The 18,647-nt window shown below is 51.8% G+C and overlaps 1 protein-coding gene across 3 annotated transcripts in view; it reads left to right on the top strand.

Annotated features, from left to right (window-relative positions):
* Positions 1 to 18,647, top strand: part of TSC22D3 (TSC22 domain family member 3) — a 60,251-nt gene that overhangs the window by 39,968 nt on the left and 1,636 nt on the right. For 2 of the 3 annotated variants that reach the window (XM_019715202.3, XM_019715204.2), the window contains exon 3: positions 17,578 to 17,629. In XM_019715202.3, coding sequence (XP_019570761.1) covers positions 17,578 to 17,629 — 52 coding nt within the window. Of the gene's footprint in view, positions 1 to 17,577; positions 17,630 to 18,373; positions 18,610 to 18,647 lie in introns of all 3 variants that reach the window. The other variant, XR_012493558.2, reaches the window with a different exon arrangement.

Below are 18,647 nucleotides of genomic sequence, written 5' to 3'. Positions count from 1 at the left end.
AAAGCTCAGGGGCCCCTCATTCTGGGGAGGGAAACCCAGGTTTCCTCAGGTGAAAAGACTCTTGGGTGCGGCCCTTCAGAGGGAGCTGATTGCTTATGCTGGGAAATTCAGAGGGTGCCCCAAACTGCTCCCAGCCTCTTGTTCCTTGGGGGAAAGGTGGGGTCACTAGAGAAACTGGTGGCACTAGGCCAGGGAGGCTGGAAATCACATTCTAGCATGCAGGTGCTGGAGATGAAAGAGCCCAGCCCATTCTCTGGGTTGAGAGGTGAAAGGGAAGATGGGTGGGAAGAGCAGGCGGGTGGGGCCTGCTGAATCTAGAGGTAGCAGAGCAAGCAATGGCCTATCTGGCGAGATTTCATGTGCCCCAAAGCAGACTCCACCCCCAAGTTTCCCCCAGCACATGTAACCAAACAATGGTATGTTTCTGAGCACATGCAGGGTGTTTCACATTGTGTTCAGCCTCTGTAGCAAATTGTCAAGTTCAGTCATTACCATCCCCACCCCCCAGAGTTCTTCTTCTTCAAAGCTTCCATGGGGACTGGCTGAAGTCAGGCATGGGGGATCGGAGTCGTTTGGCATACTGACGGCCCTGGAGAGGGGAGAGTGGCGGTTGGTGAACAAAGGCCTGAGGCTGACAGAATGGGTGGTGAGGGGACAGAAGTAGAGAGGGAGATGTTAAAGCACAGTGGAGACCACATCTGGCTAAGGACCAAGCCCTGGAGGAGAGGCAGAGGATGGACGAGAGGAAGGGGGCAGACCAAAGGGATAATGGCAGTTTTTCTTTTCTTTTCTTTTTGTAAAGAGGGCTCTACTAAGTAACCAGAATGAGTTCTTCTAGCACAGCAGAGGGGAGACATAATAGTCCCTGATATCTGTCCAGGACCTTGCCACTCAGAAAGCGCCCCCTGACACACACACACACACAAACACACACACACACACACACACACACGCATACAGAGTCTCCTTTAATTTTCACAACAGCCCTGTCAAGGTGGATAGGGCATGGGGTAATTATGCCTATTTGACAGATGAAGAAACTGAGACTCGGAGAGATGAAGTGACTTGCCGAAGGTCATACAATTTTACTGGCAGAGAGGCGGCAAGAACTTGGATCTCCTGATTCCCAAGGCCGGGAAGGCCAGAACTGGCCTAATGAGCATCCAGAGTATGGAGGTGACCACCTCCACAGTGTTATCTCAGGAACACTGGGGAAAACACTGCCAAATAAATCTCTCTCTCCAGTCACTAATGCCTGCAATTACACTCTTACAGATTCATTCTTTTGGCATGAAACTGTAGACCCTGTTAAGATGTCGAAGGGTGCTGGAGGAAAGAGTGGGGGCACAGGAGAATATCTCAGCGCCTTAGAATAAAGCCTGGGAGTGTTCCTAGCAGAGGGCCCTGGCCAGAGTGGGTGGGGGAGGGGAGGGCAGGGCAGGGGGGTTGTTAGGAGGAAAGGAGAGGTGAGGGAGCAGCACTGGCAAACCGTCCCCTTTTGCGTAAGAAGAGGCGTTGCATCAGAGCGTGAATGCTGGCGACACCGAGAAGGTGGACAAGTCCAGCCAGAAGCAGGCCTCAGAGGGCTCTATTGGGTGACTGTACCTGGAGTCCTTGGAGGAAGGCCCGGGGAGGGGAAGACTTCCATGTAGCCGTGGGGGAGGGCAGCTGAGGAAGCAGGTTGGCCTAAGAAGCTGAAATTATGGATCGGTTGGTGGGAGCGGGGGAGCTATTCAGGGATCTGGCCAGGAGCCAGGGGCCAGTCCCAAGGGGGTGAGCTGAGGCTTGAGAGCTCTGGGCCCCATTCCAGCCCCTGACCTTGAGTCACCATGCAACTCGGCACTTTCCTACCTCAGCCCATACACCCATCAGGTCTCTTATCTCGGCTTCCCGTTTTATAGAAAACTGTGTAAAAGTGACTATCTGGAATCCTCCTGACCAACATTGTCCTTCCTACACCCCTCGCCACCCCCATCCAGCATCTTTCAAGCCTTTGGGGCCACATAGAAACTCTGGCCTGCTGTCTGTGTTCCCAGGGGCCCCTCCACAGTGCAGGCTGCCTCTGCACCACATGGTCCTGAGGGCAAGGGCCTGAAGGCCTCAGCCAGCGCTTGGCCTGGTCCCTCCACTGTAAATAGCCGCATCGGAACAGATGGAGACTAGGACTGTTAGGACTAGCAGCAACCTTAGAGGTTACTTTGCTGTTCATTCATTCATTCATTCATTCATTCATTCATTCAATTATTCCATTGTTGCACGCTTACTATGTGGCAAACACTGTTATAGGCCCTTGGTATACGGCTTCGTGGAGCTCCCAGTCTAAATCGGGCTATCACTCATCCAATAAATACCCAAATAAATGTAAATTTGCAGGCCTGATCATCTCATTTTACATTTAGGGAAAACCAGGGCCCAGAATGGTTATGGGACTTTTCCAAGTTTATTCTGGTAGCAGGGGCAAAACCGGGTCAGACCCCAGGTCTCCTGAGTACTATTCCAGTGTTCTTTCCACCATGTTCTGGAAAGAAAACAGCATGAGTATAAGGACATAGTGTTTATCCCTCTATGTAGAGCCGGACTTAACCTACATTCAGAGTAGCACCTGGCCCACTTGGCAAGATTTGAAGATTACTGATGAACAACCTCCCCTTCCCACTGTTGCCCCCTCAGCTTGTTCCCACCCCACCTGCAGCCCCCAACCCATACCTGAAATTATATCACTGACGGAAATCTTTGGATTAAAGGCCCTGTGATCTGACTGGGCAAAACCTGTTAAACCATTACCTACCATTTACACACATTTCTCTGATTTGTCCTTTAGGATTGGCCCAAAGGCCAGGCACATTTGATTGGAGGAGAGAGACTGGGAGCCCCCTTAAAGGGGGCATGGCTAGGGAGGGCAGGCTGCCCCACAGACAGTAGAGAGGGGTCCCATGTAAGTCAGGCACAGGTCACCTGAGGGGACAGGCAAGAGGAAGGTACCTGAGAAGGAAGCAGGAAGGTTCTGAAGACAGACTCCTACTTCACAGTTTAGCCTTGGGGCCAGCCCTGTACCGACACGGTGACTGGTGACATATGGTTTCAAAATACATGTTTCCATTTTAGTCTTTTCCTTATACTGGATTATACTGAGTCTTTTGTCCCTTCTCCAGACTGAGTAATTTGTAGATTTCTGAGGGGCCTTCCCTGAATCTGGTCAAGCAGTTGCCCTTAAATAAATTGTCTGCCAGCCCCTGAATTGAAATGCAGTTCTGTCCCATCCTGGCATGCTAGGGGGTATCCCCTCTCCAGAGAATCGCAATGGGAATCCTGTAGTCAATGGAAAGATCCAGCCCCCACTGGCGGGCTTCCCTGCCCTGACCCTGATAAAGGCCTGTTTCCAATTCCCCTGTAGCAGTGACGAAGGGGGTTCAGTGGGTAGGGACATTCATGCTTAGAATGCAGCCCTGCCTGGAAATCTCAAAACTAAGTGAAATGCCCTGCTAGAAACAGCCCAGAGCTTTAGAATCACATACCAGAGATTCATATCTGGCCTATGACCCTAGCTGGGTGACACTTGACAAGTCACTTAACCTCTATGAGCCTCAGTTTCTTCACCTGAGGAAATGGGCCTAAGGACAATATGATACCGAGTTCCTGCCATCAGTTATGCAACCATTGTCGAGGCTCAAAACGCTAATGTATGTAAGGCTCTTGGCATGGTGCCCACTCAATAACCAGTATGTGGGAGTTACTGGTGTTATTACATAGGCCAGATGTGGCTTGGAGATAGGTCAGTGATAGGTCAAGACCAAACAGCAGTCCATCCTAGCCGTCTTATTGAATCGAGGTTTGATTCTGTCAGATTTGCTTAAAGCAAGGCCCACCTGCAGGCCATTCCCCGTGCTGGGGGTTCATGGCTGGTGTGCATGCCGTCCACCTATTTAAGCTGGTCTATATTTTCTTCTCCCTGCCATGGACGTGTTTACACAGGGGAGGACAATCCCAGTCAAAACAAGATGAAAATACACTGCTGGCTGGGAGCCCCAGGCTAACTGGTTTCAGGTCCTCTCCCAGCTGTCAGCGCCTCACAATAGGGCCATGGAGGTGGTGGGGGGCTGCCCAGCCCTACTCCCTGGCCTCCCTCCATTGGGCCAGCTCTGCCCGGTGGCAGGCGGTTGGCCATCCCCTGGTCAAGACAGTGAGAGTCCGAAGCCCCAGTTTTACAAGGGTAAGAAGGAGGGGTGCTGAGAGGCAAGGGCTGTCCTGCTATGACAATTGCGTCTGCTGCCAGGGCTGCCTGCTGCACAGGCAGAGAAGGTAACTGCTAACAGGGAGTGGCGGAAAGCGTCCAAACAAAGTTCCCCCCAGCATTCTCCCCTTCTGCCTGGCATTGCCCCAACTCAAACTCATTCCTGTGGGTTAACTGGAGGCTCTTGGTAAAAGAAAAGAAAACGAAAAAGAAAGAAAAAGTTACCCCAGGGAAGGAGAACCCATCAACCCTTCATCGAGCACAGAGCCTTCCTAGGGGTCAAGTTCTCACCTGTGCCAAAGTGTAAATGAGTAAGCAGAACTTAAGGAGGACCTGTCCAGGAGACAGGCTTTGATGAGCAGGCGAATGAGATTCCCTGGACACTCAGGCAGTTTGATTTCTTGACAGCTAGTCCAGCAATATTGGGGCACATTTGCCTGTCCCCTGAAAGCGCAAGGCCACCAGTTAGCCAGGACCCATTGTGAGGTCCTGCTCCAGGCAGCAAACCCCCAGTCTCCACTTAGTCCGCCTGGGTCACTTCTCCTAGAAACACCCCACTATTCGGGTCACATCTGAGCAGGTCATCATGTTTCTTTCCTGAGAAAAACTAAACAGTTTCCTTCCGAGAAAGACTTTTTATTTTTAAAGGGATCCTCAAGATTTCAAATGCAAGGGTGACATTCATGGTGAGAATGCCCTTTCTCTTGGCGGGCATCAGGGTATTTTTAGTCAGGATGGTTTCTCCCCCCCCCCCACCCCCAGTCGTTCCAGTTATATGGCTGTCACTCGCTCAAAATCAGTCCTGCTAGTCCGAAATCCGTCTTTGATGTCGCTGCCAGCTGAGACTTGGCTGCCCTACTCCTGGGCTTCATCAGCCCCCACTGCTCCCTGTGGGTGTCCTGTTCTCAACTAACCCAACCCCTCCAGTTAAAGATGGAAACTGACCAAAGTCTTAGTGTTAGTGGAGAACCAGAAGCATACACATACACGGGTGAATTATCCCTTTTATTGAAGAAGTTGGGCCTTGGTTCCAGGTCATTAGTGGCCACTTACTCAATTAAATTGTGTTTGGGTTCGGTTTCCCAAGTATGTTTGATTTTCACTGGCGTTTCGTGTTTTTAACTGCAAGGTTGCTCTCAGACAATGAGCATCCCCAAATTAAAATGTTAACACAAGGCGAATTCATGAATTTGCCTATCGTTCTTGCCCACAGGGGGCCATTAGCAAAGTTCTAACATTTATCCAGAACATTGTATTTATTTATTAAGCACATATTTACCTCCTTGAGGCCGTATGTCAGGCCCTGGTCCAGACCCTGCAAGCACAGTGATGAATAAGGTAAGCCCCTGCTCTCGCAGAGCTTGTATTCTGGTCTAGGAAGCCCACTTAAAACCTTCTGTACTGCCCACTTCCGCTCATGGTCTTCTCTGGCTGTGCCTTCAGTACCGCTTGCAAGACTAGAGGTCCTGCTGATTATTGAGTGCTTGTGCCACTGGAGAAGAGGCTCTCACAGCCAAACCTGGTGCAGGTTTCAGATCCTACTTACAGGGAAAGACTGCTAAGATCGTCAAGAGACTAAATTGAAGTACTGATTCCATTTTCACATCAATCCCTCTAACCACCCCCTCCCCATGAGCACTGTTGATAACTTGCGAAACCACAGAAACAACAATTGGAACCGGACAGAAAGTTAGCAGTGCTGGACTTTGAAACCGCATCGATAGGGCTGTTGACTTGGGGAGCCATTTTGCCAGCAGTGTTTGGGGGCCAGGGCCTTTGCTCATCAGGGAGCATATCATATTCTTCTTGCTTCCCAAAGAACTCAGCTATGCTGCCTACCGCATATCCGCCACGTCTGGAAACACGGGCAAATACATGTATCGTTGTCAAGGACATCATCAGTCTGCAAAAAAATACAGTATTGTCTCTGTTTCTAGACTTTAGGGTATCCATAAACATATACGCCTTCTGTAGTATGTATGTTGGGGAGGGAAGCATCATTCCCATTTCATGAATAAAGAACTGGCAGTATAGGGGCTTTAGAAACTCTCTTAGCAGCACCCCCCCACCCCCCACCCCAAGCTGGCTAGTGCCCAAGTTGGAAAAAGAACATATTTTCTTCCCACTTAACCAAGTTCATTTAGAATGGGTGCTAGAGCTGTGTTTCTCAGGCAGCACCTCCCCTGGCATATGCACTAGGGGAATCTCTCTCAGTTCTTCTTATCATTACAGGTATACCTCAGACATATTGCAGGTTCAGTTCCATTGCCACAATGAAGTGAATATCACAATAAAGAGAGTCACACAAATTTGTCGTTCCCGAGTACATATCAAAGTATGTTTACAGTATACTGTAGTCTATTCAGTGAACAAGAGCATTAGGTCTAAGACAACAATGCACATACCTTAATTAAAAAAGTACTTTATTGCTAAAAAATGTTAACCATCATCTGAGCCGGCTGGAAAATGGCACCATAGACTTGGTCGACACAGGGTTGCCACAGACATTCAATTTGTAAAAAATGTACTATCTGCGAAGGGCAGTAAAATGCGTCATGCCTGTAAGTTCTGTCTGAGAGCTCAGGACCAGCTCCAGGGGCCAAGCCGGCTACTGCAGCAGTGTATTGTCAGAGAGAGATTGCTGGGTGACATGGCACATGCCTCTGAATTATCTCCCAGCCGTGCTCAGGCCCTGGTGCTGCAAGACGCCCAAGGAGTAGCTGTGAAACTCCCTTCTTCTCACCTGCTGAGCTAGTAACTGTCGTACTTGGCCATTCCTCAGTTTCCATATTTACTTTAGCTCTTCTGCAATTCTGTCAACAAACTCCATGGTATTATTAGTTTTAGCAAATAACAGGATGTCAGAACAGTTGACCAGGATTCATTACTTTGCTGTTAGAGCACTGTCCCGGGACATAGGGGCCAGTGTTTCACTTAATTTGGAAGGTGTCTGAGCTTTGGCAGGAGGCCTTTCCCGGGCAGGCCCACCACTCTCAGCTTAGGCTGTAAGCCTGGAAGACCACTTTGCTGCCACAGCTCTGCCCCCAAAGACCTGGACCCTTCTGTCTTTGCTTAGTGGTACAAAGACATCTGTAAGTAGATTTTTCAACAACAACAAAAAATAAATACAAACACTTTGAATTTTACATTTCTGTGTTTTACCCTTAAGGTCTTGCCGTGGCCTTTAAAAGAAGTCTATACTTGGTAAGGTGGCATCAGGAATTAACATTGATGTTGTCAAGAAGGGGACGAGGGGCTGTATTTTAGGCTGGCACTGAGAATTTCCCGGCTTTTTGCTCAAAATATGGTCCTTTTCCAGCCCCACCCCCAACACTGCCTGTCTCAAGGACCAGAGGAGAGGTTAAAAGGGTCATTGTGTTGCTGACAGGCAACCAGGAAGTCCAGGCCTTGGGGGAGGCATAGACTTTGTTTATTTAAGCCCCAAACCTAGCAGGCAGTATAAATTAAACATCAAAATAAAATAAAATAAAATAAAATAACAAAATGCAGGCTGGATGTGTACCACAGGGAGCAGCGAATTCCCCTTCTGCAGTCCCCTGGGAGAGGGGTCTGCGAGCATTGGGGCCTCCTGGCAAGGGGGGTGCTCACAAGCCAAGGGATGGGGTAAGGATGGCAGGGGCAGAGGAGTGCAAGGCTTGAATCAGGGTGGGGATGGGCATGTAGTCAGCTCCAGCAGGTTCCTGAAGGGGAATGAGTCCCAACTTTGCAGCCAATCTCAAAATGGACCCACATTTGACCGGGTAGTGACAGCCACCAGCCCGGAGGAGGGCTAGCGTTTGTAGAAGATAGGCAGGGCTGGTGCAGTGAAGAGGAATCAGCCCCTCCCAGTTCTCGCCTTCTCCCCAGGTTCTTCTTCCTACCTGCCCTGTGATGCCCTCCCTCATGTCCCCAAGCTCCCAGGCCACCGACAGCTGTGAAGTAAAAGCGATGTGTTCCTCATAACAGGGGCCAAATTTGCCAAAGATTAATTTATAAATCAGAGCAAGTTTGAAGTTTCCTTCTAAAAGCAGCTCTCATTCATGTTCTGATCAAGTTCAGGAGTGAAAGGAAAAGAGATGGCCAAACAGACATTCGGCCCAGAATATGCTGCACCCCATCATGGTGTGTCATCCAAAGTGGGTCTTGGTGACGGTGGCACTAGGGGGGCTCACCTTCAGGCCAGTGATTCCCAGAGGGACTTCCACAGACCAGGGCCGGAAGAGCTGCATCCCTAGTGCCTGAATATGCCCCCCCACACCACACACTTATTCCACTAGGTGTCCTGGGGCTTGAGCCCAGGACAGCTGCACTTTCCACCAGCTCCCCTCCTCCATCCTGATGTTAAGAACCTCATTTCTCTCCCCCCAGAGCCCACCACAAAGTTTACCCGCTGTGTGTCCAGTAGTCTGATACTGATTTGCCGATGACTACTCTTGAAAGTCATACGATAATTTAGCTCATAGTTAAGTATTTGTGACTATTGATGGCAGAATGTGGCACTTTCCCAGGGCTTTTTGCATTTCTAATTCCTCAAAGTGTGAAAAGTTTCGTCAGACCCCAAAGATGTGAGTCAGAGGCTGATGTCTGTAGGCATGTCAGAGTCAGGTCGGCCAGTGCTTGGGCTGAGAGGAATGTATTCTCAGTGCCCTTCAAATCACACTTCTCAGGTAGCCAGTCGCATATGGCATCTACGCAGGGACTGACTCCAGTTAAAGCTGTCCTCACCAGCAGCCTGTGGGAATCATTTCTTAGGCCTTCATATGATTGATTGTGCACGAGTGCCGCTTGTTTTTACTTCCCTTTCATTTTAATGTGTGATTGACATCTTTGAATGCTGTGGGCCTGGCAGCACCAGGGCTTCCTGTTCCTGGTATACAGCGTAAGGCTGCAAGCTGTCTCCCCCGTGCCCACCTGACTGCCACTCCAAGCTTCCCTTAGGACCCTGTCACCTCTGACCCCTGCACAGCACACAGCCAGCTGTGGACGTCAGAGAGAGCAGAGGCCGTGACTTTTGATACTCACGGCCTTGTCTAGAGTGTCCTGCCTTGCTATTTTCCCGTGTCCTGTTGCCTCACTACCCCTTTGGGGTCACAGGGAAGCTGGCAAGAGAGAGAGAGACTGAGAGAGCGACAGAGAGAGAGAGAGAGAGAGAGAGAGAGAGAGAGAGAGAGAGAGAGAGAGAGAATGATGCCTTTCTGCCTTCCTGTTTCTGTGTTTGCATAAATGTGTGTGTGCTTTCATGCTTCTCTTTCTTCCTGATAAGGTGTGTGTATTCCCTGTCAGCAATTCTCAAACCGGGCCAGGAGGCCTTCCTTAACCCCTCCCAGAACTCCTCTGAGCTCCCTGGCACTGTTCCCATGGCTGGAGCGGGGAAGGGGGGGGCGTGCTGCCCCGGGAGGAGCTGGCCTTATTTCTCTCCTTTCTTTCTGTTCTGGGAGTAGTGTGTCTCCTGCCCACTCCTGCCACTGCCTCCCAGCTGGGCTGCCTTCTCTCCACCCAGGAAGCCCCAGGTGGGGTTGGTGCTAGAGGGCCAGAGGCCCCTTGTCATTGCATAGCCCCTCTTCACAAGTCACAGAGTCCCACAGCAGAGGACCAAGGAGCGTCCTCCAGTGAGCCCCGCTGAGTCGCTCTGCTGTAAGGTAAGCGAGAGCCTCAGAGCGCCTCGTGGTACCGTGTGAGAGCGCTGGGAGCCTCAGCCCGCTTACCCATCATGGCCCAGGAGCCCGAGGGCCTGAAAAGGCTGGCGTATTACCGTGGTTTTGTTCTCCAGGGGACCTGTACTACTGCAGATGTCACCCAAAGTGGCCCTGGCCTCCCACAGTCCCCTTGTCTGCTGGCCTCATGTCCCCGACAAGGCCCTCCTGCCTCTTGTCTTCCAAGTATTGCCAATAGCCCCACGTCCTTCACATACCACCCAGAGTAACCTTGACAACTGCCAGAAAAAAATGGCTTTGAATTTTGGCTCTTGGGACTGCTCCATAGAGCAGAGGAGCTGGGGAGAGGCCCGGATTGTCTGGTGGAGGGCTGGTGCAGGCAAGTATGCAGCGGCCATGGTCCTGCCGCTTTCTTTCCCAGCCTCTCTCTGGGAAGGCGGCAGTGGGCGAGCGTTCCCAGAGTGTGAGCCATGAACGAGGGGGACTGTTTACTCATCTAAAGATGCTTGCTGGTCTGGGAGGGCGAGATGAAACAAGAGTAAGATGAGGAGCTGGCCACAGAAGGGAGGCCAAGACGTTCGTAGGTAGAAGTGACTCCTGCACTAAACATAGACTCCCTTCTCAGAAGGAAGGAACTAGCAACTCAAAGAACAAACACATGTGCCTCCTTCTCTTGGTTGACAAACCCCAGGGGTTAAGGAAGGAAATGGGAGTCGGGGACCCTGGCACTACCAGCCACAATGTCAGAGGAGCCTTAGGTCCCAGAGCAACTCTAAGCTTTGTGGCTGCTGTGTTATCCCCATCTGGACAGGCAAGGGCCAAAGGGCAGGGCGGGAGAAAAAAAAGCACTCCCAATTCAGAAGAAGGAGCTGATGCCCAGCGGGGCCAGTGGCGTGGTCCTCCCAAAGCCCGGACTGCCCTCCCAAGCACCCCTATGCCCTAGGTTTTGTCCTGAAGCACACATTTCACTGAGATCTAACCAGTAGGGAGACTTCTGAGGTTGTCACAGGCCCAGGGTATTCTGCAAGGAAGCACGATTTTTGACTTATACTACCAGTTTGTTTGTTTTTGACTTTCCTAAAATGTACCTTGCACTTTGAATAGGCATTTCAGCAACTTTGAATTGAATTGAGTTGAACTGAATTGAATTGAATAATGACAACCAGTGTGGGGAGCAGGGAGGAAGTTATTCCATTTATGGGGGTTACTTTTACAATCACTTTTTCAGGAATATCTATTTCATACTTGTGGATGGGTAATGGGGAGGGTGGGAAATGAGAAAGGAGAGGGCTTGGAAAAATTATGGAGGTAAATTTTCCCAGCTGCAAGACATAAGGGGAAGGGAGACAGGCATAAATATTGACACAAGGTTCATGCAGTTGAAGGTCCCCGGAGCTAAACTGCATTCCGGATCACATTGCCAATTCTTCTAGTCTTGCTGAGACGCCGGGACAAACTTCCCATAGTTAGCCACCAAAGTTGGGGTGACAAAGGTGATTTGACAAGAGCACCTTTTTCACTTCTCTGAACGAGGGTGAGTGGGGTAGAATGCCTGGTCCAAATGGGGTTTGGTTCTGCCTGTCATCCCTGGTGTCACTCAGAGATTGTTTGTGAAGCTCACATGGGACCCTATCCGGGACGGAGCTGAAAGGCACAATTCATTGCTCCTGCCATCACTCAGTGCCAGGGTTTGGCCCAAATCGGGTGCTACAGCTGCTTTTCCCAGAGAGCGTGTCCATCTCCGCCAGGGTTCTCCTTGGGCTCCCTCCCACCATCGCCTTCTGCATCTGTGTCCGCAATCTCCTCCCTGTTCTCCTGCCCCCCAAAGTTGGGGTTCTTGGCCTTGGTCATGCAGGGACACTCACATGACCCACAGAGGACAAGGCACTTTCTCTGTCACAGTCTTTCCTTCTTGCTTCCCTCCTTCTGGACTTTGGGGATTTTCCACAAAGCCAAAGTTACGATGTAAGTGGCAGCAGTCTTCCCGTCTATAGTCTTCCACACTGGAGTGGAACCAGAGGGGAAGAGAGAAGATAAGAGAGAAGCAAGGACAAACTAAACGATGGCGTTTCAGCCTCCTTATTCCCCCAGCCTCTTCAGAAAAAGGGACAAGTAAGTAATTAGAAGTAGACAGAGCTTCAGCCAGGAGGGGGCCTCCATGGAGGAGTAAGTGGGGAGGGCTGTTTCGCAGCCATCCCGTATCCCATTAACTGTGCTAACGCTCCCATGCTCAATATCCTTTTGGATTTCCTTTTTCAGTGCCTAACCCAGTGATTGCTTTCTGGCTTGTCTCACACCTCTCACATCGTGTCTTTTTCCGCTTCTCCTGACACTAGACCCTGTATTTTGCTGGCAACGGTACTGAATCTTTGGGTGGAACATTCCCTGTAGAAAATAAGGAAGACCTGCCTATAAATAGTTTCCTTTGGGCTGCATGGTACACAATGCTCCGAGTGTGACAAAGAGGGAAGTAAGATGTTCCCCCTCATCGCCACCCCCTATCTACCGCACCCACCCGGAGTCTGCTCCCCCCACCCTTTGGCAGCGGGCTGAGATCCTACGCACGGGTTCAGTGGTCCTGGCTGCCCAGTATCCGTCCCACTGTCCCATGGGAACCCAAAGCAGGAAGGGCTCTTGTCTAGAGAGTCTGGCTTTTGAAGTGGAACAGATCAGTGGGAATGCTGAGACACTTCTTCCAGCTCCAAGGGGACAAGTTGGCTGTCAGGGCCTCCTGAAATGGAGGAAGTAGTTCTGGTCCTCATTATGCCACCCTCCGTCTAGAAGGTCGCCCCTGAGAGAGGAAGGGTTAGCTGTGTCTGTGTTATTGCTGAATCCCGGAGCCGTAGGGCTAGATCTGAGAGCCAGCAAAGGACCTGGCTCGTCAGCTGGGTGCTCTTGCTGGGCTGGTTCTGGGTCCAGCCTACCTTGTAAATGGAGGATGGGACATAGGGAGTTTGGACACATTTACACAAGGTTGCCAGGCTGTTGAATTCCTAGGCCACTGTTTTCTGCCTGGGGCTCACCTCGAAATGCACAAGACATAAGGATGCTGAGAGCCTCACGGATCTGCACTTGACTCAGAAAAGTTAGATCAGATCATAGATATCTGTCTCGTACAGGACTCACTGCAAGGTTTGACGCAGCTATTCCAGGCAGAGGAATTTTCTCGTGCGTTGAGCATTCAGCAGAAAAAAACCTTTTGGGTTCTTCCTTCTTGTCTCCTCCTCCTACCTTCCTTTATTTTAAAAATTTTCTATGGGGACATCTGCGTCCATTTTCTTACCCTAAGCAAGCCCTGGGATCCTGGGACCCAGCCCCTGTTTGACGAGGGAGGACCCCAAGAAGTGATCACTTGCTGGCGCCTGGCAAAGCAGAGGTGTAGAGCGAATGCCAGAGTGTGGCTGAGCCTGGGGCATCCCCTCAAAGTTGTTGTTTTCAACTGAACCCCTGACATGAGCTTGTTTTCTTGTTGTTGGCTTCATTCTCTTCAAAGCTGAGCATAGCAGGAATGGGGCGGGGGGAAGAATTCATTAAGGTGCCAGTTACTGGGCCCTAGGAACAGGAGATCTGACTGGACTGCGGATTACTCCAAGACTCAGGCCTTATTTGGGATACCCTGTACCCCAGGACGATGTACTCCATTTTGCAAGCCACCCGGTCGCATTAATGTTTCCCATTCCCTAGACAGAGCGCTTTCTTTGAGGCCTGCATGGCTGCCTTTCAAATGATGTGGGTGCGCACAGCCCTCTTATGGAAAAATTGGACTCTGGATATTCTTCCTGTGCCCCGATGCTGCTCGCCCTTCCCGTGAGTGTCAGAAAAGCCCGCTACACTCGTGGAACTCAGAGGCGGCCTCTGGACCTCTCTCTAATAGTAGTTAGTGCTGCAGGCGTCCCACAGGTCCTTCTGCCCTTCACCCTATCTTGCCTCCTCGCCACTTTCCTGGCACCTCCAACCCATCCCCCAACTGCCTGGACTCACTCATTTAACAAACCTACTCCCTGCCCCACGAGGACTAGTTAAGTATAGTAGGAACGAGCTTGGTCTCACAGTCAGGAAGATGTGGGCTGGACTCCCGGTTCAACAATTTCTTAGCTGCGCCACCTTGGGCAAGATAGCCTCTCAGACCCTCGGTTTCTTCCTCTCTGAAGTGATGGTGACAGCGCCTACACGCGCAGGGTTTGTGGCGCAGCCAGCACAGCCGATGGTGCTTGGTTAATGGTCGCTATTCTTGTCAGCGAGTCTCAAACTCAGCTTATTTTATAGTATAATTAGCATACAGTTCAAACACAGCCTAGCTAGCAAACTTAACCTCTTGTCTTTTCCCTCCCCAAACTACCTGGATTTCTCTGCCTCTGTCTCCATGTAAAGGAGGCCCCCCTGAAGGAGCTAATTTTTCTTCGGTCCTATGCCCTGTTTTCCTGCTGGGTTTTTTTTTTTTTTCCCCTGCCAACCCAATTTATTTCTCTCTCCCTTTTTCTTTTCATCATCTCCCTCAGAACCTCAGGGTGGGTAGCAATAGTTAGTTTAGGAAATACTTACAAGCCAGTGAAAGATCAACTGAGACACTCTTCCTGAACCAAGAAAGCTCTATGTGGTACTGAGGGCAGACTAATGTATCAGGAGATTCCAATAGCAACTTAGCTCCTTATTAAAGGTTTTGTGGTTTTTTTCTCAGCTAATGTGCTTGATGGCCTGTAAATATAGTCTGCACTTTGTTCTGTGTAGTACACATGGGTCTCAGTGCAAACAGCAATGTTCAGGCAGCTTGGGACCAAAACGTAACCTAATGTTCTGAAATTGGGATTGTCTCCCACCTAAACGGGGGTAAAGAAAAACACCACCCCGGCCTAGTACAGTAGGTTTGCTTGGATAGTTCTATTTGTCATCCCTTCGCAAACAGAATGACCCTTGTTCACGCATTACCACCAGTGGGGTCCAATGGGAGCCCCACGTCAAAGTGAAAAAATGTTGGCTGTCCGGTGGAATAACTGCACTGGCAGCCTAGAGAACGTCAAGGCCTTCAGACTGGGCTTAGCCGGGGCCTTGGCCAGGGTGTCAGTGCCAGGCACCTGGTTAGGAGAAATATCCCGAAGCAAGTAATAATTACCTTCTGTGCTGATAAGAGAGCCACAGTACTTTTCCAATAGCAAGATTACATTAAGGGATTTCTTTGGACCACAGCCTAAATCACAACCCGATTCACGGGTACTGGCCTTAACTTCAACCAAATTACTGTATATGTGGCGGAACCCAGTGTCTCCTTATGGCCCTGACTTGGTGTAAATAGTACTCGCAGTTGCATCACCTGTCCCTTATTATGCCCGGGTTGCTCCTTCTGGCTGCAATTCTGCGTCTGTCCACCAGGTGGCCTCACATAGGAAGGAGCCAGAGAAAAGGACCTCAAGCCTCTGATTTTTATTTTTTTTTAGGCTTGTGGCTGAAAAGAATGAAAACATGTTTTGATGGAAATATATATATATGTATGTATATGTATGTATATGTATATATGTATATATATATATATATATATATATATATATATATGTATGTGTGTGTGTATACGTGTGAGGACAAGGACAATGGAGATGAGCGTTGCCTACTAAGAGTTACATATATGAGGCAACGCTCATCTCATTGTCCTTGTGACATGGAAATCTGTTTGTGTCTGAAGTACCCTCTAACCCTATGTATGCCTGGACCCAACACGGGGTAGGTGTTTTCCTGGGATGGTTTGGTTTGTAGTGCTGTTGTCTTTTGCTGTTTATAGGAAAGTAACAAAATCTTGTCTTTAAAAATAGGTACATGAGATCCTGGATAATGTTGAAGGTGTGTTCTTTGCAGAGTAGGGTGGGGAGACCCAAGAGAAAAGGGCTGGCATCTTGTGGTCACTGCAGGGCTCACGGCCCTCCCTCCTCCTCCCCGCCTCCTGTCATCCACCCAGGCCCCTGCTGCTCCCTGTATGTGTTTCCCCGCTCATCCGAGCTCCGGACACTCTCTCGCTCACGCATGCACATTGGTACACACAGAGTAGCTCAGACCCGTGCACACATCCCGTGCGTGTCACAGATCTGCGCGTGTGTCAGTACACAGACACGCGCATCCAAAGGAGGAGCTGAGTGGATAGGTGCTGGGGTCAGGGCGGGCCAGAGGGCCAGCTGACTGGGTGAGGGGACATGCGGGTGACAAAGTATGCATGCAGGAGGGAGGCTGAGAAGGCAGGCGGTGGGAAGAAGACCGGGCTCCTGGTGGTGAGGGTGGTGTCCAGGGAGTGTGGCGTGTGTTAGCTTGCAAAACCATGGGGGTATGCTGGCTGAGCCCTGAAGAGGAGGTTTTAAAACCGGCGCTGCCCTCTACTGCACACTTTCTTCCTCCTGTTATGGCATTTGTATTTATTTCTCTAAGAAATCAGCTCCAGTTTGGTTTTCACCAATCTCCAGAGCCCTCTGCGGAGATGCCAGTTGGCACAAGAAAGTGCTGAACTGTTTACAGTCCCAGCCTCAGGTTCAGGGAGGGGATGTGGTTTCACTGGGCCACAAAGCCCAGTACACGGCTCATTTGCATGGCCCCTGACGCCATGTGACGCAACCGGCTCCTATATAACGAAGCAGGAGCCGAAATATCTCTGAGTCTGGGTTGGACTGGAGGCTGTGGAGTTTGTGACACATTAGGTGACACCCCTCGACTCACTTCCCTTCAAGTCCGGCGTGCTTGCCTAGCTTTGGGTACGTTCGGCAGCCTTCGCCCCTTCCTGACCCCAGGGCCGGACGCGCACAGCCCAGCCCGGCGCAGCGCTTCAGCATTCCCGCCTGCCCAGCCCGGCCAGAGCTCCCTAGCAGCCCAGCTATGAACACCGAAATGTATCAGACCCCCATGGAGGTGGCGGTCTATCAGCTGCACAATTTCAACATCTCCTTCTTCTCTTCCCTGCTTGGAGGGGATGTGGTTTCCGTTAAGCTGGATAACAGGTAACCACTGGCCGCAGCTCCAGAGCGGGCGCCGGCGGGGGATGAGCTGCTAGCAGGATCTCAGAGCGAGCCGCGCGCCGCCGGTCCCGGTTCCCCGCTGTGCAGCATCCTGGGAAGGGGCGGGGGTAGGGGACGCAGGGAGGGGCGGTCACCGCCGCGCTGGGATCCGCGGTCGGAGCGTCCCTGCGGCCGCTGCGCCGTGAGAACGAGCAGCTGCAGCCCGAGGCGGAGGCGGAGGCAGAGGGGCGGCGGACCGGGCTGGGCAGGGGGCTGGGCGCCGCTGGGGAGCAGGCCTGAAGCTTCCAAGCCGAGAGGGAATTCCTGGCTAGCTTCGGAGCTTGGTAGGTTTGCCCAGGACCTTCTGGGCCAGCGCTGCAACGGGCTGGCGGCGGGGGCCTCCCTGGGCCGCGAGCCCCCATTGTTTGCCTGTCGCCCGGGCTGTTGAGCAGGCCACGCCGGCCCCTGCGCCCCGGGACCCGCGCGCTGCGGCACGCCCAGCTCTGGGCGGTGGCGGCGGTGGCGGCGCGGAGCCAGCCCGGGTGGGGAGGTGCAGCTTCCTGCTGGGGCCAGGAAGGGACCTGGGGACAAGGTGCCCGGAACTGCGGGCCACGGAGGCAGAGGAGAGGAAGAGCTGGGGGCAGATGGAGGACTTTGGCCACAGCTGCCAGGTACTCAGAGTGGAACGCAGTGGGTAACCGGGTCGCTTTGCTTTTTGTCTTGGCAGTGCCTCCGGAGCCAGCGTGGTGGCCATAGACAACAAGATTGAGCAGGCCATGGTGAGTGGCATCACTGCGTCATGCCCATCCCTAGACCTGGCTGCTGCTTATGTAACTCAGGGCAGAACTGAGGGGGTGCATGGAAAAGCCCATAGCCAAGCGCCTGCTTCCTCTCCCGGGGAGGCCTTGAGTAGAGTCCCATCAGAGTGGCACCTCTGAGGGCAGTTCCAGTCTACTCTCGCTTGGCTCCTTCCTTTCGCCCTCCCTTGCCCATCCCCGGACTTCGTAGCAGCCTCTGGCTCCCTCCCAGGCCTCTTTCAGGGCAGTGTGCTCAGACACTTGCATTTGTCTGCATCTCACATTTGGCAGGGGCCAGAGCTCATTGGATGCAGCCGCACTGCAGTGCTTCTGCAGAGCCTGGGCTGGGGTCAGGAGTTGGGAGAGAACAGGAAACAAAGCACCCCACCCCTCCTGGTCTCCTCACCAGGTGGAGGGCATGTTCTACCCAGCATCCATCATGGCTGCAAGGGGTTAAGGCATCCAGCAGTTAGCAACCACTTAATTGTGCCCTGGAGCCTAATGGCACAGTTCCCTTCCCCCAGTGCAATCATCAAATTCTGAGAGGATGCAGCGATCCAGTACCTCCCCCAGGGCCAGTGTCTTGTCGTGCCAGGCTGCAGGACAGCTGCAACTCAGTGTGCTGGGTCATGTGGAGAGGAGGAGACTCCAAAATGGCCAATTTTATTGTCTCGGTGAAGATGTGTAAAGCAGACAAACAGCGTGGGGCCATGGGGTGCGTTGCAGGTCCTCCCTGGGATCTGGGCCAGCAGCAGGACTTTACGTGGCAGTGGGGATATAACCACCACCAGCAACCAGCAGCAGTCTCACCCAGAAAGTTCCTAAGCGGCCAGCTTTGGAAGTGATAAGCAATTTGCAAGGAAGATCCTGTGTAGCCCAAAGCTGGGCCTCCCAACTCAGGCGGGGCTTTGATCGTTCAGCCCTCCTGAGCGAGACGGGTGCAGGACGACTGGGGCTGCAAGGTCAGCATGCTGAGGGGCTGCTGAGGGAAAGTTGGGGG

Source organism: Rhinolophus sinicus, chromosome 18 (genome assembly GCF_057876585.1).
Source record: "Rhinolophus sinicus isolate RSI-liver-muscle chromosome 18, RSI-T2T, whole genome shotgun sequence".
NCBI lineage: Eukaryota > Metazoa > Chordata > Mammalia > Chiroptera > Rhinolophidae > Rhinolophus > Rhinolophus sinicus.
The sequence above is the reverse complement of the archived record's forward strand: the minus strand, read 5'-3'. Positions and strand labels throughout refer to the sequence as shown.